At 41.2% G+C, this 19,148-nt stretch overlaps 1 protein-coding gene across 11 annotated transcripts in view; it reads left to right on the top strand.

Annotated features, from left to right (window-relative positions):
• The window catches only part of FAS (Fas cell surface death receptor), a 102,045-nt gene that overhangs the window by 17,415 nt on the left and 65,482 nt on the right, over positions 1 to 19,148 (top strand). For 6 of the 11 annotated variants that reach the window (XR_015155573.1, XR_015155574.1, XM_086378461.1 and 3 more), the window contains exons 3-8: positions 6,027 to 6,164; positions 7,431 to 7,539; positions 10,406 to 10,461; positions 10,630 to 10,704; positions 12,437 to 12,498; positions 13,650 to 13,674. Coding sequence is in view for 8 of the 11 variants with exons in the window: in XM_086378461.1 (XP_086234587.1) it covers positions 6,027 to 6,164; positions 7,431 to 7,539; positions 10,406 to 10,461; positions 10,630 to 10,704; positions 12,437 to 12,498; positions 13,650 to 13,674 (465 nt within the window). In the remaining 3 variants the exon portion in view is untranslated. Of the gene's footprint in view, positions 1 to 6,026; positions 6,165 to 7,430; positions 7,540 to 10,405; positions 10,462 to 10,629; positions 10,705 to 12,436; positions 12,499 to 13,649; positions 13,675 to 14,392; positions 16,340 to 19,148 lie in introns of those variants that run through there. The other 5 variants (XR_015155575.1, XM_086378466.1, XM_086378465.1 and 2 more) reach the window with 3 other exon arrangements.

The raw sequence follows: 19,148 nt of genomic DNA on the forward strand, positions 1-19,148 counted from the left end.
TAGAAAGCAGTATTATTCTACTGGCAAGCAATTAAAGTTGTACTTTGACTTGGTTTTCTTAAACAAACTGCTGCAATGATATAGAACCCCGATGCGCTGTATTTAAATTGGTTCCGAGTTTCCACCATTTGTTTATTTTTTTCTATTGACATACCATTGCCTTTGTTTACTAAAGTATTGTATATGTTTAAATTTCATGACTTGTTTATGTATTGAGTAGTATTTTGTTTTATCAAAAGAAATTATTAAGAATTTCTATGTTCCTAGATTTCCGAGGAACAATTTTTATGTTCCTAGGAAAGATAGTATACATAATTTTTGCTCTTCATGCGAATAGGGCAGATTAAACTTTAAAGTGCATTCCAGCTCTCTTCAGGAAACATCCTGTACGATATTACTGGACACTTTGCTAACATCCCATTGGCCAGAATTTAATTATATGGCCATGCAAAGGAGGCTGGGAGATGTAGTCTTGACTCAGGGCAGCCATGTCTCCTAGTAAATATTCTCTTCTTATGAGAGAAGGAAAAATGGATATTAGGTGAATCAGGGATCTCTGCAACATTGGTCTTTTACAAAGTTCTACATTAAGAAAAATGTGAAGACATTGTCATGTGTTGATCTGTGTAGTATCACCGTTTGCAGTTAGGTTTTTGGCACCCATGGTGGGCACACCCAGTAAAGAGCTCCCCAGTAAAGTGATCCCAGGAAGGCAAACTGACTTCCGAGAGACAGTTATGGGACAATGTTAGAAAGGAAAAGGAAAGCAAGTAAAGAATCATGCTCTGGTACACACATTCTCCAGTGCAGCGGATAAGCCACTGGGACTGTGAGATGAAGGCAGAGAAATAGGACAGAGCCCCTGAAAAGTTTTGTCATATTAAGAGTTTGCAATATGATAGCTGAAATCTTTACCAAGCAGGTATTGAATTGTGTTTCATAGTTTAAGTACTGGCATCAGACACTGCTTTCAGGTCCTCCCTCTGACAGTTAACAGGATGACCAGCATATTCTGGTTTGCCCGAGACTTCCCCAATTTTAGCACTAACAGTCTCACATCCTGGGCACACAGGGATGATTGATTCTCCTAGCTATTTACAAGCTTCATTGGGCAAGATACTTGATTTCTTTGAGTCTGGTTCTTTAATTGTAAAATGGAAGTAGTAATAGTTCTGACCTTTTGGGATTATTGTGAACAACAAATGGAATGTGTTTCTAGTGTGTAGCAGAGCGCTTGGCTCAATGAGTGTTACTATTATCATGTATTGTTACCATTGTAAGAATTATAACAGGTTCATATACATTTGAATGGGTTCATTTGAATAGATCTGATGCGTTCATATACACTTTACCTGCATTCTTCTGGATGGAATGACATGCTATATTGGAATAAGTGAAACTGAGAATTTGTGATGGCCTTATAACATATTTCTCATGAATGACAATGAGCTACTGTAAGTGAGGAATTTTCTTTTAAAATTTAACATAAATCTCAAATGTTCCTTCTCTCATTTTCTCTGTATACTAATCCACTAATCTTTTGTTGTTCCACCATGGAATCTGAAATGAGAATATTTTCTGAACAGTCATGTAAAGTAATTGTCTGAAATGTTACAATAAATTAGAGTAGCACTGGACATGGAACAACAGACTGGTTCCAAATAGGAAAAGGAGTTCGTCAAGGTTGTATATTGTCACCCTGCTCATTTAACTTATATGCAGAGTACATCATGAGACACGCTGGGCTGGAGGAAGCACAAGCTGGAATCAAGATTGCTGGGAGAAATATCAATAACCTCAGATATGCAAATGACACCACCCTTATGGCAGAAAGTGAAGAGGAACTAAAAAGCCCCTTGATGAAAGTGAAAGAGGAGAGTGAAAAAGTTGGCTTAAAGGTCAACATTCAGAAAATGAAGATCATGTCATCTGGTCCCATCACTTTATGGGAAATAGATGGGGAAACAGTGGAAACAGTGTCAGACTTTTATTTTTTTGGGCTCCAAAGTCACTGCAGATGGTGATTGCAGCCATGAAATTAAAAGATGCTTACTCCTTGGAAGAAAAGTTATGACCAACCTAGATAGCATATTCAAAAGCAGAGACATTAGTTTGCCAGCAAAGGTCTGTCTAGTCAGGGCTATGGTTTTTCCAGTAGTCATGTTTGGATGTGAGAGTTGGACTGTGAAGAAAGCTGAGCGCTGTGGTGTTGGAGAAGACTCTTGAGAGTCCCTTGGACTGCAAGGAGATCAGTCCTGGGTGTTCTTTGGAAGGACTGATGCTAAAGCTGAAACTCCAGTACTTTGGCCACCTCATGCGAAGAGTTGACTCATTGGAAAAGACTCTGATGCTGGGAGGGATTGGGGGCAGGAGGAGAAGGGGTCGACAGTGGATTAGATGGCTGGATGGCATCACCAACTCCATGGACATGAGTTTGAGTGAACTCCAGGAGTTGGTGATGGACAGGGAGGCCTGGTGTGCTGCAATTCATGGGGTCGAAAAGAGTTGGACATGACTGAGTGACTGAACTGAACTGAACTGTCATATGTACACCCTGTTTCTGAGCCCTAGGTTGAAAGAACTGAAATCACCTAGTGGAATTTTAAGTAGACAGACAAGCCAGCAACCGGGACAACCCCACCTTTGCTTAAAATGGCTCCCCTGTTCTCATCTAGAGCCTGTCTACTCCAAGTATGGTTTATAAGTCAGCAAAATCCACATTAGCCAGGAGTTTGTTAGAAATGCAGAGTGTCAGGCCCTGCCCCAGACCTACTCAATCAGACCAATGCCAAAACCCTCACTTAGAAATTCTGATTTAATTGCTCTGAGATGGGACCTGAGTGAGAGAGTGAGTGAAAGTTGCCCAGTGGTGTACGACTCTTTGCAACCCCATGGACTATAGCCCACCAGGCTCTTCTGTCCATGGGATTCTCCAGGCAATATTTGGAGTGGCTTGCCGTTTTCTCCTCCAGGGGATCTTCCTGAGCCAGGGATTGAACCTGTGTCTCTCACATCTCCTGCATTGGGAGGCAGATTCTTATGTATACATAAAGCTGATTTGCTTTGTTGTACAGAAGAATCTAACACAACGTTGTAAGGCAATTATATTCCAATAATAAGTTTTTTAAAAAACTAAGAAGAAGACAAAAAAGAATGCTATGAAGTTATTAAGAAAGTCATATACCTGAGAAAAACAGAATAAATTATGTTTGCTGTTCATACGAGGGGGGCAGATTAGATTTTGCCTATTCTTTTTGTTTAGTTATAACAAGTTTAGTCACTACTTAGGCTTTTCTCTTAAATGTCCCTTTATATTTTTTCTTTCATCTTTCTCTGTTCCCTTGCTATAACTTAGCTTCCCCCACAGCAATTATCACCACTTGCCATCCTGTATTTATTTGTGCATGGCCTGCTTATACCTTGAAAATGTGAAGTCTTTGGAGACCAAGGACTGGTCTTCCAAGGGTATCTCCAGCTCCCAGAAAGTGCCTGGCACACAATAGGTATTCATAAACACGTCTTAAGGAAATGAATTTTCCAGAAGACAGTGTTGTATGAAAAAAGAAAGTGAAACTCTCTCAGTCATGTCTGACTCTTTGCAACCCCATGGACTATACAGTCCATGGAATTCTCTAGGCCAGAATACTGGAGTGGATAGCCTTTCCCTTCTCCAGGGGATCTTCCCGACCCAGGAATTAAACCAGGGTCTCCTGCATTGCAGGCAGATTCTTTACCAACTAAGCTCTCAGGGAAGGCCATTGTTGTATAATACTTACTAATAGCAGTCCAGTGATTCATTTTATTTTTAAAGGAAAGCAAACATGAATATGATTTAAAGTTTTGTGTATTAAGATAGCAAACCTACACATCATAACATACTCTGCCACTTAGTGGCAAAGGAATAGAAAGAAAGAGGAGTGAAAAGGAAACTGTGAGCACTTACTGGGCAGGTCCCTTGCAGTTCTTTTAGTTGTGCAAACGAAGTGTGATTATCTCCATCACATGCATGAAGAAATTCGGCTCAGAGAGATTAAGCAGCTTGTTAAAGATGTTATTGCTGTTAAAAATATAGCCAGAGTCTTTAGAACTTCAAATGTTCTTTTTCTCAAACAGTACTATTCTTAACCAGGATTTGTGGACTTTGGAAAGTCAAATGAGAAGTCAGAGCAAGAATTGGGTCATCTCAGTGGCCAGTGGCAGTCATCTCTTACTGTGAATATATACTTAGCAACCTTCTTCCCTCCTTCCCCAAAGCTGGTAAAGGCATCTCTTCCAGTGCTTTTGGTCATTCTGACCTCTTTTTCATATGTTCCTATTGCTAATCATCCTATAGAAGTAGGCATAGGAACTTCCCTGGTGGGCCAGTGGTTAGAAATCTGCCTGCCAATGCAAGGAACGTGAGTTCGATCCCTGGTCCAGGAAGATTCCACATGCTGTTGGGCAACTAAGCCCATGTGCCACAACTACTGAAGCCTGAGTGCCCTAGAGCCTGTGCACTACCCCGAGAGAAGCCACCGCAACGAGAGGCCTGCGCTCCACAGCCTGAGAGTAGCACCTCCTCGCTGCAACTAGAGAAAGCCCCTGTGCAGCAGCGAAGATCCAGCACAGCCAAAAATCAATCAATCAATAAATAAAATTAAAAAAAAATAAAGTAGGCATCAGTTCAGTTCAGTCCCTCAGTCGTGTCCGACTCTTTGCAACCCCATGAATCACAGCATGCCAGGCCTCCCTGTCCATCACCAACTCCCAGAGTTCACCCAGACTCACATCCATTGAGTCAGTGATGCCATCCAGCAATCTCATCCTCTGTCATCCCCTTTTCCTCCTGCCCCCAATCCCTCCCAGCATCAGGGTCTTTTCCATTGAGTCAACTCTTCACATGAGGTGGCCAAAGTGTTGGAGTTTCAGCTTTAGCATCAGTCCTTCCAATGAACATCCAGGACTGATCTCCTTCAGAATGGACTGGTTGGATCTCCTTGCAGTCCAAGGGACTCTCAAGAGTCTTCTCCAACACCACAGTTCAAAGCATCAGTTCTTCGGTGCTCAGCTTTCTTCACAGTCCAACTCTCACATCCATACATGACCACTGGAAAAACCATAGCCTTGACTAGATGGACCTTTGTTGGCAAAGTAATGTCTCTGCTTTTCAATATGCTATCTAGGTTGGTCATAACTTTTCCTTCCAAGGAGTAAGCGTCTTTTAATTTCATGGCTGCAATCACCATCTGCACTGATTTTTGAAGCCCCCCAAAATAAAGTCTGACACTGTTTCCACTGTTTCCCCATCTATTTCCCATGAAGTGATGGGACCAGATGCCATGATCTTCATTTTCTGAATGTTGAGCCAACTTTTTCACTTTCCTCTTTCACTTTCATCAAGAGGCTTTTTAGTTCCTCTTCACTTTCTGTCATAAGGGTGGTGTCATCTGCATATCTGAGGTTATTGATATTTCTCCCAGCAATCTTGATTCCAGCTTGTGCTTCTTCCAGCCCAGCGTTTCTCATGATGTACTCTGCATATAAGTTAAATAAGCAGGGTGACAATATACAGCCTTGATGTACTCCTTTTCCTATTTGGAACCACTCTGTTGTCCCATGTCCAGTTCTAACTGTTGCTTCCTGACCTGCATATAGGTTTCTCAAGAGGCAGGTCAGGTGGTCTAGTATTCCCATCTCTTTCAGAATTTCCCACAGTTTATTGTGATCCACACAGTCAAAGGCTTTGGCATAGTCAATAAAGCAGAAATAGATGTTTTTCTGGAACTCTCTTGCTTTTTCCATGATCCAGCGGATGTTGGCAATTTGATCTCTGGCTCTCAGTAACTCTTTTAGCTTTTGTCTTGGGAGAAATTCTGTCTCTTGATATGATTTTTCAACAGCCTTCTCCACTACTGTATTTATATTTCATTAGCTTAGCCCTTCCACTCCTGTTTCAGGAGTGTTTTATTATCATCCCTGCAGACTTCCCTTGCTGTTGTTTAAACACTTGTGTTTAAACACTTGTTCCATTTTTTCCCCATGGGCAGGCAAACGGAAAAACGGTGATTGCAAACACGACGGAGATATACCAGAATGTGTGCTCTGCTCAGAGGGGAACGAGTACACAGACAAGAGCCATCATTCTGACAAATGCATAAGATGTAGTATCTGTGATGAAGAACATGGTAAGTGTCTTAAAAAAACATTCAAAAGGGACAAATCATGGTACTGCATGTAGCACCATGTATAATACAGTCAGAAACTGGGACCTATGCTAGGGCTATGTCAACATACAGGAGGGAGAGGGTGGGGCTGATGGGGATGAAGCAGGATCAGGTACCCAGTGAATGAGTGGTCTGGACATTTATGGGTCAACTCTAGGCAATTCTTCCAGATGTAAGAGAATGACTAAATGTAAGCATGGTGAACAGGACCCATCAGCTCTAACCAGAATTGCAGGGACTTTCTTTCCTGCCTTGATTTATGCTTGTAAAATGACTTTTGTTCTTAGCCAGAAAGAGCTCAGAAGCCTGCAGATACAAGGACACAGAAACCCAAGAGGTGGGTGGACTGCTCCCCATTTCTCTGAGGATCTGGCTTGTCCTGATAATTACTGTTGAGGACCTGAATTTTCATGGATATTCCAGTCTATCTTGAGGGTTCAGATTAAAGCAGAAGTACTCCCAGTTTTGTTAAGAAGAACATCAAGAACCCTCTGGACATAAAGCTTTTCTTGTCCCTATGCGGGCTCTAAAGCAGTGTTTCTCAACCCTAACTGTATAGTAGAATCAAACAGTAAGCTATAAAAATTGCCCACATTTAGGTCCAATTTCAAGGGCTTCCTAAGTGGCTCAGATGGTAAAGAATTTGCCTGCAATGCAGGAGACTCAGGTTTGATCCCTGGGCCGGGGAGATTCCCTGGAGAAAAGAATGGCTACCCACCACAGTATTGTTGCCTGGAGAATTCCTTGGACAGAGGAGCCTGGTGGGCTACAGTCCATGGGGTCACAAAGAGTTGGACACCACTGAGTGACTTTCACTCACTCTCTCACTCAGGTCCCATCTCAGAGCAATTAAATCAGAATCTCTAAGTGAGGGTTTTGGCATTGGTCTGATTGAGTAGGTCTGGGGCAGGGCCTGACGGAGCTCCTGGGTGATGCTGAGGTTGCTGATCTATAAGCCATACTTTGAGTAGCCAGGCTCTAGACGAGAACAGGGGAGCCATTTTAAGTACAGGTGGGATTGTCTAGGTTGCTGGATTGTCTGTGTGCTTAAAACACTGCTAGATGATTTCAGCTCTTTCAACCTGGGATTGTCTATTTGGCATTTAAACGCTAGATATGTTACTAAAGGTTTGATGGTTTGATTGCTGATGTCAGCACTGGATCTCAAAAACGCATGCTGCTCCTGCCCATCCTTTTCATTGTTCATTCATCAAATTGGTATTCTAGGGCTAGAAGTGGAACAAAACTGTACTCGGACCCGGAATACCAAGTGCAGATGCAAATCGAACTTTTTTTGTAACAGTTCTCCGTGTGAACACTGTAACCCTTGCACCACGTAAGTTTTAGTCTTTCTCTGGTTAAAACAGTAGGTGTATCTTGAGAGAAAATGATTTCCTGAAAGGGAAGCAGCACTGGCTGAGAGTGAAGAATTTGGGTTTTAATTTTGCTTTGACTCCAAGAAACTAAACAACCATTTTTTCACCCAAACATCCTGTGTCTAAACATTTATTGAACACTTCCTGAGTGCTTGATTCTGTGCTGGCTGCTCAAGCCATTGATGTATGCAGACGCATGCCTGGTCTTGAAGATCTAAGGCTAGAGGCAGAGAGTGTCAAGGAAGATGATGGTTATTATGTCCAGACCATATGGTTAGACTTGTGTTCCAGATTTTGAGTTATATAGGAAAACCTTTGAACTCTGGGGGATGGGTAAAGATATGACACATGGCTTGAGTCTTGAAAAAAGGAAGGAAAGATACTTACCTGGTGTGAACAGAAAGGACATTTCAGGCAGGGGAACAGCAACTGCAACAAGGCAAAAGGAAGCTCTGGAGAACAAAGGACCTGGCTGGAGTTTAGGAAAGACTGAGAAGGAACCAGGTCAGATCATGAAGGACCTGTCTTTCATGCTAAAGTGCTTGATTTTAACCCAAAGATAGGACACCTCATTGTAGGTTTCACTTTTCTTCCGATTAATTGGGTGATTTTGAAAAGATCACTTAACCTCTCTGCACTTTGGTTTCCTCACTCATTTTGTTGTTGTTCAGTCGCTAAGTCGTGTCCGTTTGCGACCCCATGGACTGCAGCATGCCAGGCTTCCCTGTCCTTTACTATCTCCCAGAGTTTGTTCAAACTCATGTCCATTGAATTGATGATGCCATCCAACCATCTCATCCTCTGTGGCCCTTTTCTCCTCCTGCCCTCAATCTTTCCCAGCATCAGGGTCCTTTCCAATGAGTTAGCTGTTTGTATCAAGTGGGCAAACTATTGGAGCTTTATTTTCAGTATCAGTCCTTCCAATGAATATTCAGGGTTGATTTCCTTTAGGACTGACTGGTTTGATCTCCTAGCTGTCCAAGGGACTCTCAAAAGTCTTACCCAGCACCAGGGCTAAAAAGCATCAATTCTTCGGCACTCATACTTCTTTATGGTCCAAATCTCACATCCGTACATAACTAACGGAAAAACCATAGCTTTGACTATATGGTCCTTTGTCAGCAAAGTATTGTCTCTGCTTCTTAATACGCTGTCTAGGTTTGTCATAGCTTTTCTTCCAAGGAGCAAGCGTCTTTTAATTTCATGGCTGCAGTCACCATCCGCAGTGATTCTGGGGCCCAAGGAAATAAAGTCTGTCACTTTCCATTTTTACCCCCATCTATTTGCCATGCAGTGATGGGACTGGATGCCATGATCTTATTTTTTTGAATGTGGATGCAAATAATACTCACTTGTCTTATCAACATCATTTCTGTGACAATCAGATTGGGTAGTATGTGCTGTAGAAATTTGTCCAAGCTCACCTAGGTAGGGAATGGGCAGAGCCAGGTTATAATTCAGACAATTTGTCAGTATTTGGCTGTCTGAAGAAAATCCTACAGGAACTTCTTGAGTGCCCTAATCACTAATTGATATAAAAGAGGAGGCCTTTAAGGGGCTAGCTAAGTAGACTCCATAAGCAGCAGGCTGGGCAGTGGGCTATTGTCTGACCATTTAATTGCTCTATGACTGTTTTGAAATTGCTTTTGGAAATTTATAATTTTACGTTTATTAGCTAATTAAACTTTATTTTTATGTCTATTCCATCTTTTTTCTCACATGTTGATATTTTAATGCCTTTTTTTTAACCTCAAGGTATTTGTAACCCTAAGGTATTTTTAACCCATAGTCATTCTTTAGGATATTTTTCATCCAAACACCCAAATTATGTCATGAATTCGCACCAAGTAGATGCTAAAAAACACTAAGATCGTGTCATCCGATCCCATTAGGCATGCATGCTTAGTCGCTCAGTCATGTCTGTCTCTTTGCGACCCTATGGACTGTAGCCCACCAGGCTTCTCTGTCCATGGGATTCTCCAGGCAAGAATACTGGATTGGGTTGCCATTTCCTTCTCCAATCTGGTCCTATCACTTCATGGCAAATAGATGGGGAAAAAATGGAAACAGTGACAGACTTTATTTGCTCGGACTCCAAAAATCACTGTGGATGGTAACTGCAGCCATGAAATTAAAAGACACTTGCTCCTTGGGAAAAAAGCTATGACAAACCTAGACAGTGTATTAAAAAACAGAAACATTACTTTGCTGATAAAGGACTATATAGTCAAAGCTATGGTTTTTCCATTAGTTATGTATGGATGTGAGAGTTGGACCGTAAAGAAGGCTGAGTGCCGAAGAATAGATGCTTTCGAACTGTGGTATTGGAGAAGACTCTTGAGAGCCCCTTAGACAGCAAGGAGATCAAACCAGTCAATCCTAAAGGAAATCAACCCTGAATATTCATTGGAAGGACTGATGCTGAAGCTGAAGCTCCGATACTTGGGCCACCTGATGTGAAGAGCCAACTCATTGCAAAAGACCCTGATGCTGAGAAAGATTGATTGCAGGAGGAGACAGGGATGACAGAGGATTAGATGGTTGGTTGGCATCACCGACCCAATGAGCATGAGTTTGAGCAAACTCTGGGAGATGGTGAAGGACAGGGAAGCCTAGCATGCTGCAGTCCATGGGGCTGCAAAGAGTCAGACACAACTGAGTGACTGTACAACAACAACAAAATGCTAATCTAGAAATATTTGAGGGAATATGTTTGCCAGAGATGCAAAAATGGATAAAATGTCCCTGGATTTATAGTATGTTATTGAAAATGATCAAGGAATCAGTCCATCAGAATTTTTGAATTCCCTCTGTATTTTTTTCTAGGTGTGAACATGGAATCATTGAGAAATGCACACCAACGAGCAACACCAAATGCAAAGGTTATTATTTCTTTTTATGATTATATTCTCCTTTCTTCCAAACTCACTGTAAAATATGAAGAAAAGGCAATCCATTTTGACTCTTTGAGTACTTTGTTTTCATCTTTTTTTTAATAATCTTAAGAAGTATATACTTTCATATATCATGTACAATGTTCCTATCTACAGGATCCAGATCTCACGCAAACAGTTTATGGGCCCTCCTGATCCTCCTCATCCCAATAGTTCTAATAATATACAAAGGTAAGCTCTTACTTCATTCAAATGGCAGGTTGAAGTGACTTGGGAAGTCATTGTTCACAAGAATTCCCTTCTGTCTTCTACTTGTAAGAAAGCTCCTACCAGGTAGCAACTCTAGTATAGTTAAATTCCTACTTCTAAATGCACCCCTGAGAGCTGATAAGAATAGATGATATTATCCTTCAGCTACTGTTTCTGAGCAACCATTCTGGGGCACTGATTGGGTATTCCCATCCTCCCCATGAACAAGGGTATTTTCATTTACACAGCAGCCAAGTTGGCCAAGAATTAGAAGTAGTCCTTGACTCTACATTGAGATCATCCCCTGCATAAAGAGAACTCCAAGAGCAAAGGGATTGCAGCAGACACTTGATAAATTCATCCCTCTCTGTGCCTCTTCTCCCTTGTCAAGACCCCATGTTTTTTTTATTATTTATCCACTTTAAAGACTGTGGCATACCTTTTATGCAAGAGTTACTTAGTAAAATCATCAGGTAAACCAAAATTTGGAATACTTGTAATTACCCTGGGCTTCCCAGGTGGCTCAGTGGTAAAGAATTTGTTTGCCAATGCAGAAGACACGGGTTCGATCCCTGGGTCAGGAAGATTCCCTGGAGAAGGAAATGGCAATCTGCTCCGGTATTCTTGCCTGGGAAACCCCATAGTCAGAGGAGCCTGGTGGGCTACAGTCCATGGGGTCACAAAAGAGTCGGACACAACTTAGCAACTAAAGCAACAACAATAATTATTCTAGAAAACTCCCATTAGATCATTCATACAACACATGGCAGAGCCAACTTTTGATGACACTGATACATCCAATTTTTCCTTTCTGTTGGAACAAATCACTGTTTCTCCAGGTCAGCTGAAGATAAAAAAATTGTCTTGCCTTGAGAGGTTTAGCTGAAAATATAAACTCAATGTTTAAATAATGCCACTTCCCAGCAAACTGAAGTCAACTTTCTGTAACCTATGGCTTCTGTGTCCTGCTGTAGCCATGTCACCCAGCTTCAAGCGAGCGAGACAGAGTGGCGATGGCCACACAGTAAGTCAAAAGCCAGCTTCAGGCTACTGTGTGGTAACTGGATGGCTCCATTAAGATGTGGCATATCAGGACATTCCTAACGGTCCAGTGGTTAAGATTTCACCTTCCAGTGCTGGGGGTGTAGGTTCGATCCTGGTTGGGGAGCTACGATCCTACATGCCTTATGGCCAGAAAACCAAACATAAAACAGAAGCAATACTAGAACAAATTCAGTGTGTGTGTTAGTTGCTCAGTCGTGTCTAACTCTTTGCAACCCGAATGGACTGTAGCTCACCGGGCTCTTCTGTCCATGGAATTCTCCAGGCAAGAATACTAGAGTGGGTTGCCATTCTCTTCTCCAGGGGATCTTCCTGACCCAGGGATCGAACCCAGTATCCCACAATGCAGGCAGGTTCTTTACCATCTGAGCCACCAGGGAAGACTTAACAAATTCAATAAAAGACTTTTAAAATGGTCCACATAGAAAAAAAATTTAAAAAAAGATGTGGCATATCTCTGTACCACTTGACTCAGTGGGATGGAGTTTTCAAAATCAGGACAAATAGGCTTCTTTTGGTGGTTGGTTGCTGTAAATTTTAGTGAATGAATTTCTCCTTTCTTCTCATGCTTCTCTTAGTATGAGACTTTGTTCTGTCATGCTTCCTACAAGGCTGAGACCTGAGTCTGATAGATATTTCTTGGATCTTTCAGTGGCGAAAAGTCGAGAGAGGAATAAAAAAAATGATTATTGCAACTCTGCAGCCTCAAATGATGTAAGTGTTGAAATGTGCATCAGCTATCCTAAAAAAATAGTCATTCAGCTTTTTACTTGTTACTTTTTAAAAATTAATTTATTTTAATTGGAGGCTAATTACAATATTGTGGTGGTTTTTGCCATACATTGACCTGAATCAGCCATGGGTGTACATGTGTCCCCCTACTTGTTACTTTTTAAAAAGCAAACCTTTATGGTGCTTGTGTGTGCATGGATTAGAGGGGCATCAAAAATGAATTAAGATATGGTGCCCAGTTTATAAGAAACTTCTATACAAATAACATACAAATAAATTCTTATTAATAAGTTCTCACTTACACAAAGGGAGCTGACAAAAGGATGTGGCCAAGCGTCCACGTTCCATGTTGATATTATTCATGAACAGAAATGCAGAGAGATATCCTTTCCCAGAGCATGGATTCAACATGCCCAAGCAAAGAGATTACTCTGGAAGTCCACACTAAAGGCACAACTCAGCTCTCTCCAGTCACTTGTTACCTTATCTGTCACCATATCTTTTTCCAACATGGAATCAAAGCCTGTCACATCGCTAAAAAAAGGAGTTCCCTGGTGGCCTAGTGGCTTTCAGTGCCGTAGCCTGGGTTCAGTCCCTATCAGGGAACTGAGATCCTGCAAGCCGTGCCCAAAGGAGGAAAAAAAAAAAAAAACAGCCAAAGGTACAATGGGGAGAGTGACCTGCTCACCTGGTAAATATTGATTTTCTCATTTGGGGCCAGTGGGATTTAGGGTTCTTTAAATCAATATAGTACAAAATCATTTCAACTTAAACTATGTTCTTGTGTCAAAAATTCAAATCGTTACAGTAAAGAAAATGTTAGAATGATGTTTACTATGTTGTTTTTCATGTGCCTGTGCAAAGAATAATCTCAGCACATTTCACAAACCCTTAGGTTTCTTGCCTCTGTAAAAAATGAACCATTATTCCCTTCGTTTCTGGTTAGGCTGGAACATTTCAGAATAAAAATTTGAATGGTGAAAGAATCCTCCTTAGTCATTTAGTCTAATTGTATACATCAAGTAAGTGTACTTCCTTGAGTATTAAGGAAGAATTGGAAGATTGCATTTAGAGTATTCTAAATATATTTTTATTTCCCTCTCTTCTTCCCTCTGTTTTTGTTTTTTCCCCAGGAAGGGAGGCAACTGAATTTAACAGGTAAGATTTTTATCATTTTGTTTGATAGAGATGGCTTCCTTGGGAGTAACAGGCTAATTTTGCAGTTAAAATAATGTTGTAAATTTCAGTGGCACATTGTGGGGTCTTGCTATTCCTTGAGGCTGCACTTCTTCCTGCTCACTAACAAGGGTTTCTTAGGCAGTGTGTTTAAATTTATAACTAATGCTCATTATTAAAAATAAGTCAGGTAACATAAGATGCTATATTCTTAAAGCTTTGTTTTCCTTCACAAGCAGTTGGGTATAGTATAGAAAAACTCTGCCTAAACTCCTAGGTAATCTGAATTGTAGACTCAGTTGTATACTTACTCTTGGTGTATCCTAGTTCCAGTGAGTCAGTGATAAGATGGTCAAAAACCCTTGGCCTACCTTTTATATTTGTGGATCATTGATCATCAGGTCCATGAAGGCATTAGAAATGAGCACTTCCAGCCCTCTTATTATATAGATGAGAAAAGAAGATGCAGAGATGTTATGTATCTTGCCCAGGGTACAGAGCAAATTACTGGGGACATAGAAGGAGCTGGGATAAGAACTCAAGGTTGTTTCTGTTTTTATTTTTCCCCAATTGGCTCTTTAGATCTCTAGGACTTACCCATATTCTTAAGTACAGTAAGAAGAGAAATAACTATGGTTTTTCAGAAGTGGGAATTTTGTTTAGAAAAACAAATTTTCAGAGACTGTTCTCTATTTTTTAGATGTTGACTTGGGTAAATATATCCCTAGTATTGCTGAACAAATGAGAATAACTGAAGTTAAAGAGTTTGTTCGGAAGAACGGTATGGAGGAAGCCAAAATAGATGATATCATGCATGACAATGTCCATGAAACAGCTGAACAGAAGGTCCAACTGCTCCGCAATTGGTATCAAAGTCATGGGAAGAAAAATGCATATTGCACTTTGACTAAAAGTCTCCCAAAAGCTCTTGCAGAGAAAATTTGTGACATAGTCATGAAGGACATTACTAATGAACGTGAAAATGCAAACTTGCAAAATGAAAATGAAAACTTGGTTTAAAGTGAAAAACAACTAACTCAGTTCTGAGAATATACTAAATATTCTAAATATGTTCAAATAAGTTCTGAGTAGCTATAGATATTGCTTGGCTTGGCTTTTTACTGGGTGTGTTTTCTTTTTTCATTTATTAGATTTGTAGAGCTAATATATTTGCACAAAGCTATTTGTAGGGCTAATAGCTTTTAGCATTTCATGATTCTGCTTTCAAGGATTTTTAAAGTCTAGTTGGGGAGATGAATGCTGGTGAGAGTAAATACCCATGTTCATCTTCTTGCCTGTTAAGTGTCTAAAAAAGTGTGAATTCAAAGATTGAGATCATGCTCAAGTGTGTAACATATGATCCTGTCAGTGTGAAGGTAATTAATGTATGTGAACACACATGCCTATCCACAGGTTGACCCCATTCCATGAATTAGTCGATGTGATCAACTGCCTCTAAATTACCTCCCCAGCTCCACTGATAATTCTAGAGATTTTGCCATATTTATAAATTTTGTTTACACCTTTGAGAGGAGTATATTCAGGGAAAACCTGCACATATCCTCTGAACGTAAAATTTAATAAGGATTAAGATCTTTACACAGATTATTGCACAAATAATCTTTACACAGATTATTGGCCTTTCATAGTGAAATATTTCCATTTTGGATTCACATAGAAAATGCAGACTCAGTTATAATGCTTGAATATTTTATATTTGTCACTTGGATCAAATAACCCACTTCTTTCTCAGGTGTCAAACATTTTGATCAGGAAAGAATTATTAGATCACTGTCATCTCTCTGTTTTCACCTTGATGTGCATCCTGGTAGACTGTGTATCCCCAGACTTGAAAGGACTTTCTAAGAAACACTGAATGATTCGTGAAAAACTGGGGCTGCCCTTAGAAACATCTAGCTTGGTTTGGAGAGACCAGCTGCTCTTATGGAAGGTAGCTTTGTGGCATATCATGAGCCCATGTCTATCATCCAAGCTGATAAGATAGATTCTTATTTTGTTCCATCCCCCACAAAGTACTCAGTAACTTGCCATGTGTTCTCTGTTAGTGTAAAGTCAGCTTATACACAGCAGAAGTGAAATCATACTGCTGCTGCTGCTAAGTCGCTTCAGTCATGTCCGACTCTGTGGGACCCCGTAGGCGGCAGCCCACCAGGCTCCCGCGTCCCTGGGATTCTCCAGGCAAGAACACTGGAGTGGGTTGCCATTTCCTTCTCCAAGGCATGAAAGTGAAAAGTGAAAATGAAGTCGCCCAGTCATGTCTGACTCCGAAATCCCATGGATTGCAGGGCTCCTCCATCCATGAGATTTTCCAGGCAAGAGTACTGGAGTGGGGTGCCATTGCCTTCTCCAGAAATCATACTAGGTGTTAAGAATTGCTTCTGTTGTTTTCTGTAGCTTCTTAGACAAGCCCCTCTCCCCACTATCACTTCCTTGCTTTTACATTTAAACACTTTTGAAAGTTTGTATTAACTGTGAATGTTAATAAATACTATTTATATTTGTATAGTTGTAAGTTATAAGCTGAAGCGGATGCTCCGAACTACCTAAAGAGCTCCCACTGATGGAAGGTGTTTTCTCTTTATGTCTGGAAATAGAAAATATAAGTAAAAATATTTTAGTAAAATCATGTTTTTGGTATTTCTGGTTATCTCTTTTTTGGTGGGACCTTGCTTTTTATTTTCCTTTTTTCTATTTATTACTAACTGTAACCTGTTCATTAATCTTTCATCCATTCTCTGATCTCTCAGGAGGTATTTCCTTTTTAAAGGCTTTTAGTGGTTAAGTCATTTCCTCCATAGGCTGCTACTCTAAGAATATATCTCCTAAACAACACATAATTACTTATTATGTGAGGACTTACCATGACAAGATTATATATTAGGCACTAGAAGTGTTGTATACTGACACATGTAAGTGAAATCTAGAAAAATGGTACCGATGAACGCATTTGCAGAGCAGGAATAGAGATGCAGATGTAGAGAACAGACGTGTAGACATAGGCAGGGAAAGGAGGGTGAGACAAATTGGGAGAGTAGCATTGATATATGGAGAAGGCAAAGGCACCCCACTCCAGTACTCTTGCCTGGAGAATCCCATGGATGGAGGAGCCTGGTGGGCTGCAGTCCATGGGGTCTCGAAGAGTCAGACACAACTGAGCGAATTCACTTTCAATTTTCACTTTCCTGCAGTGGAGAAGGAAATGGCAACCCACTCCAGTGTTCTTGCCTGGAGAATCCCAGGGACGGGGGAGCCTGGTGGGCTGCCGTCTATGGGGTCACACAGAGTCGGACACGACTGAAGTGACTTAGCAGCAGCAGCAGCAGCATTGATATATATATGGTGCGTGCATGCTGTGTCACTTCAGTCGCTTCCGACTCTTTGCAACCCTGTGGACTCTAGCCTTCTAGGCTCCTCTGTCCATGGATTCTTCAGGCAAGAAAACTGGAGTGGGTTGCTATTTCCTCCTGCAGGGTATCTTCCCAACCCAGGGAGCGAAGCTGCATCTCTTATGTCTCTTGCATTGACAGGTGGGTTCTTTACCACTAGCACTACCTGGGTAGTACCCTATATTACAGTACCATGTGTAAAATAGATAGCTAGTGGGAACCTGCTGTGTAGCACAGGTAGCTCAGCTGAGTGCTCTGAGATGACCTAGATGGGTGGGAGGGAGGCTTACGAGGGAGGGGATATATGTGTATGTATAACTGATTTACTTTGTTATATAGCAGAAACTATGGAGAAGGCAATGGCACCCCACTCCAGTATTCTTGCCTGGAAAATCCCATGGACGGAGGAGCCTGGTTGGCTGCAGTCCATGGGGTCGCTGGGAGTCAGACACGACTGAGCGACTTCACTTTCACTTTTCACTTTCATGCATTGGAGAAGGAAATGGCAACCCACTCCAGTGTTCTTGCCTGGAGAATCCCAGGGACGGGGGAGCCTGGTAGGCTACGGTCTATGGGGTCGCACAGAGTCGGACACGACTGAAGTGACTTAGCATAGCATAGCATAGCAGAAACTAACACAACATTGTAAAACAATTATATTTCAATAATAAAATTTCTTAAAAATATGTATAACTGGAAATATATAAGAAAAAGAAAAAAGTAAATAGTTCAAAGGATTTGTTTTATTGGTAAGAAAGCTAAATGAAGATTTTGAAATATTCCTTCCTGCATACTTTTTATTTCTGGCTCCGTAACGACCACTGGACTATCTCTCTTTTTTAAAATTTAATTTTAATGATACATTTTGTTTAGTCCATTATTTCCCAAATGTTATTGTTGGGAGCTGGGTTACACATTACTGACAAAATGGAGGCACGGCCCCAACCCCCTCTCCTCATCTCGCAGGCACAGTCCGGGGATGAAGGAGTTAGGCCTTGTGATTCTGACTTGTTCTTTCCTTTCTTCGGTTGAGTTGGCTGGAAAGAATGTTAAGGTGTTTGAGAGAAGCATGAGAAAGCACAAAGCCTTCTGCAGTTGTGCCCAGAAAATAATCTATAAAGTAACCATTGACATTTGTTCAAAGATCTTTACAAAGAATGTTCCAGGATGAGCACATAGCCTGCAGCTTGAGGCCATGAGAAGGATTGTTATCTGAGACCTGCTTGTGAGGGAAATATTTATGGCAAAAGAAGTTTGCTGAGTTTAGGGTTTAGGAATAATTAAGAATAGCTAGAAGCCTTTTTAGGAGATAGTGATCTTAAGATGCTAGGGGCAAACAGGATTTAGAAAGATAAGAAAGAAACTGAGGAATGTGGCATGAGTTAACAATGTAATCACAAGTTAAGTATAGGACACATAAGAGAAAGTAGGTAATAGATGCTGCTGCTGCTGCTGCTGCGAAGTTGCTTCAGTCGTGTCCAACTCTGTGTGACCCCATAGACGGGAGCCCACCAGGCTCCCTGTCCCTGGGATTCTCCAGGCAAGAACACTGGAGTGGGCTGCCATTTCCTTCTCCAATGCATGAAAGTGAAAAGTGAAAGTGAAGTCGCTCAGTCGTGTCTGACTCCTAGTGACCCCATGGACTGCAGCCTACCAGGCTCCTCCATCCATGGGATTTTCCAGGCAAGAGTGCTGGAGTGGGTTGCCATTGCCTTCTCCAGATAATAGATAGTAAAGCTGATTCTGAGAGAATCACTGAAGCAGGAACTCAGTTTGTAGGACAACAGTGATTTCTGGAGACAATAAATCTGGATGGGGAAAACTAAAAATGTCAAACCTCTGACCTAATGCTTTTGTCAAAGTAGAAAATAAAACCTGAAGCTTGAAATAAACATGTAGTTCCGTACTGTGAGTCAGAGGCTACATCATCGTCCGCCAACACCACTCAACCCTTCAGGCTGATTCCCTGGCTGCTGGAGCTGGACTCCAGCATGTCATCATTTCAACATGTATGCAATATAAAAACTATTAATGAGATTATTTGCATTC

Source organism: Bos grunniens, chromosome 26 (assembly GCF_055505025.1).
Source record: "Bos grunniens cultivar Pamir isolate PY7600 chromosome 26, Bosgru_T2T1.0, whole genome shotgun sequence".
Lineage (NCBI taxonomy): Eukaryota > Metazoa > Chordata > Mammalia > Artiodactyla > Bovidae > Bos > Bos grunniens.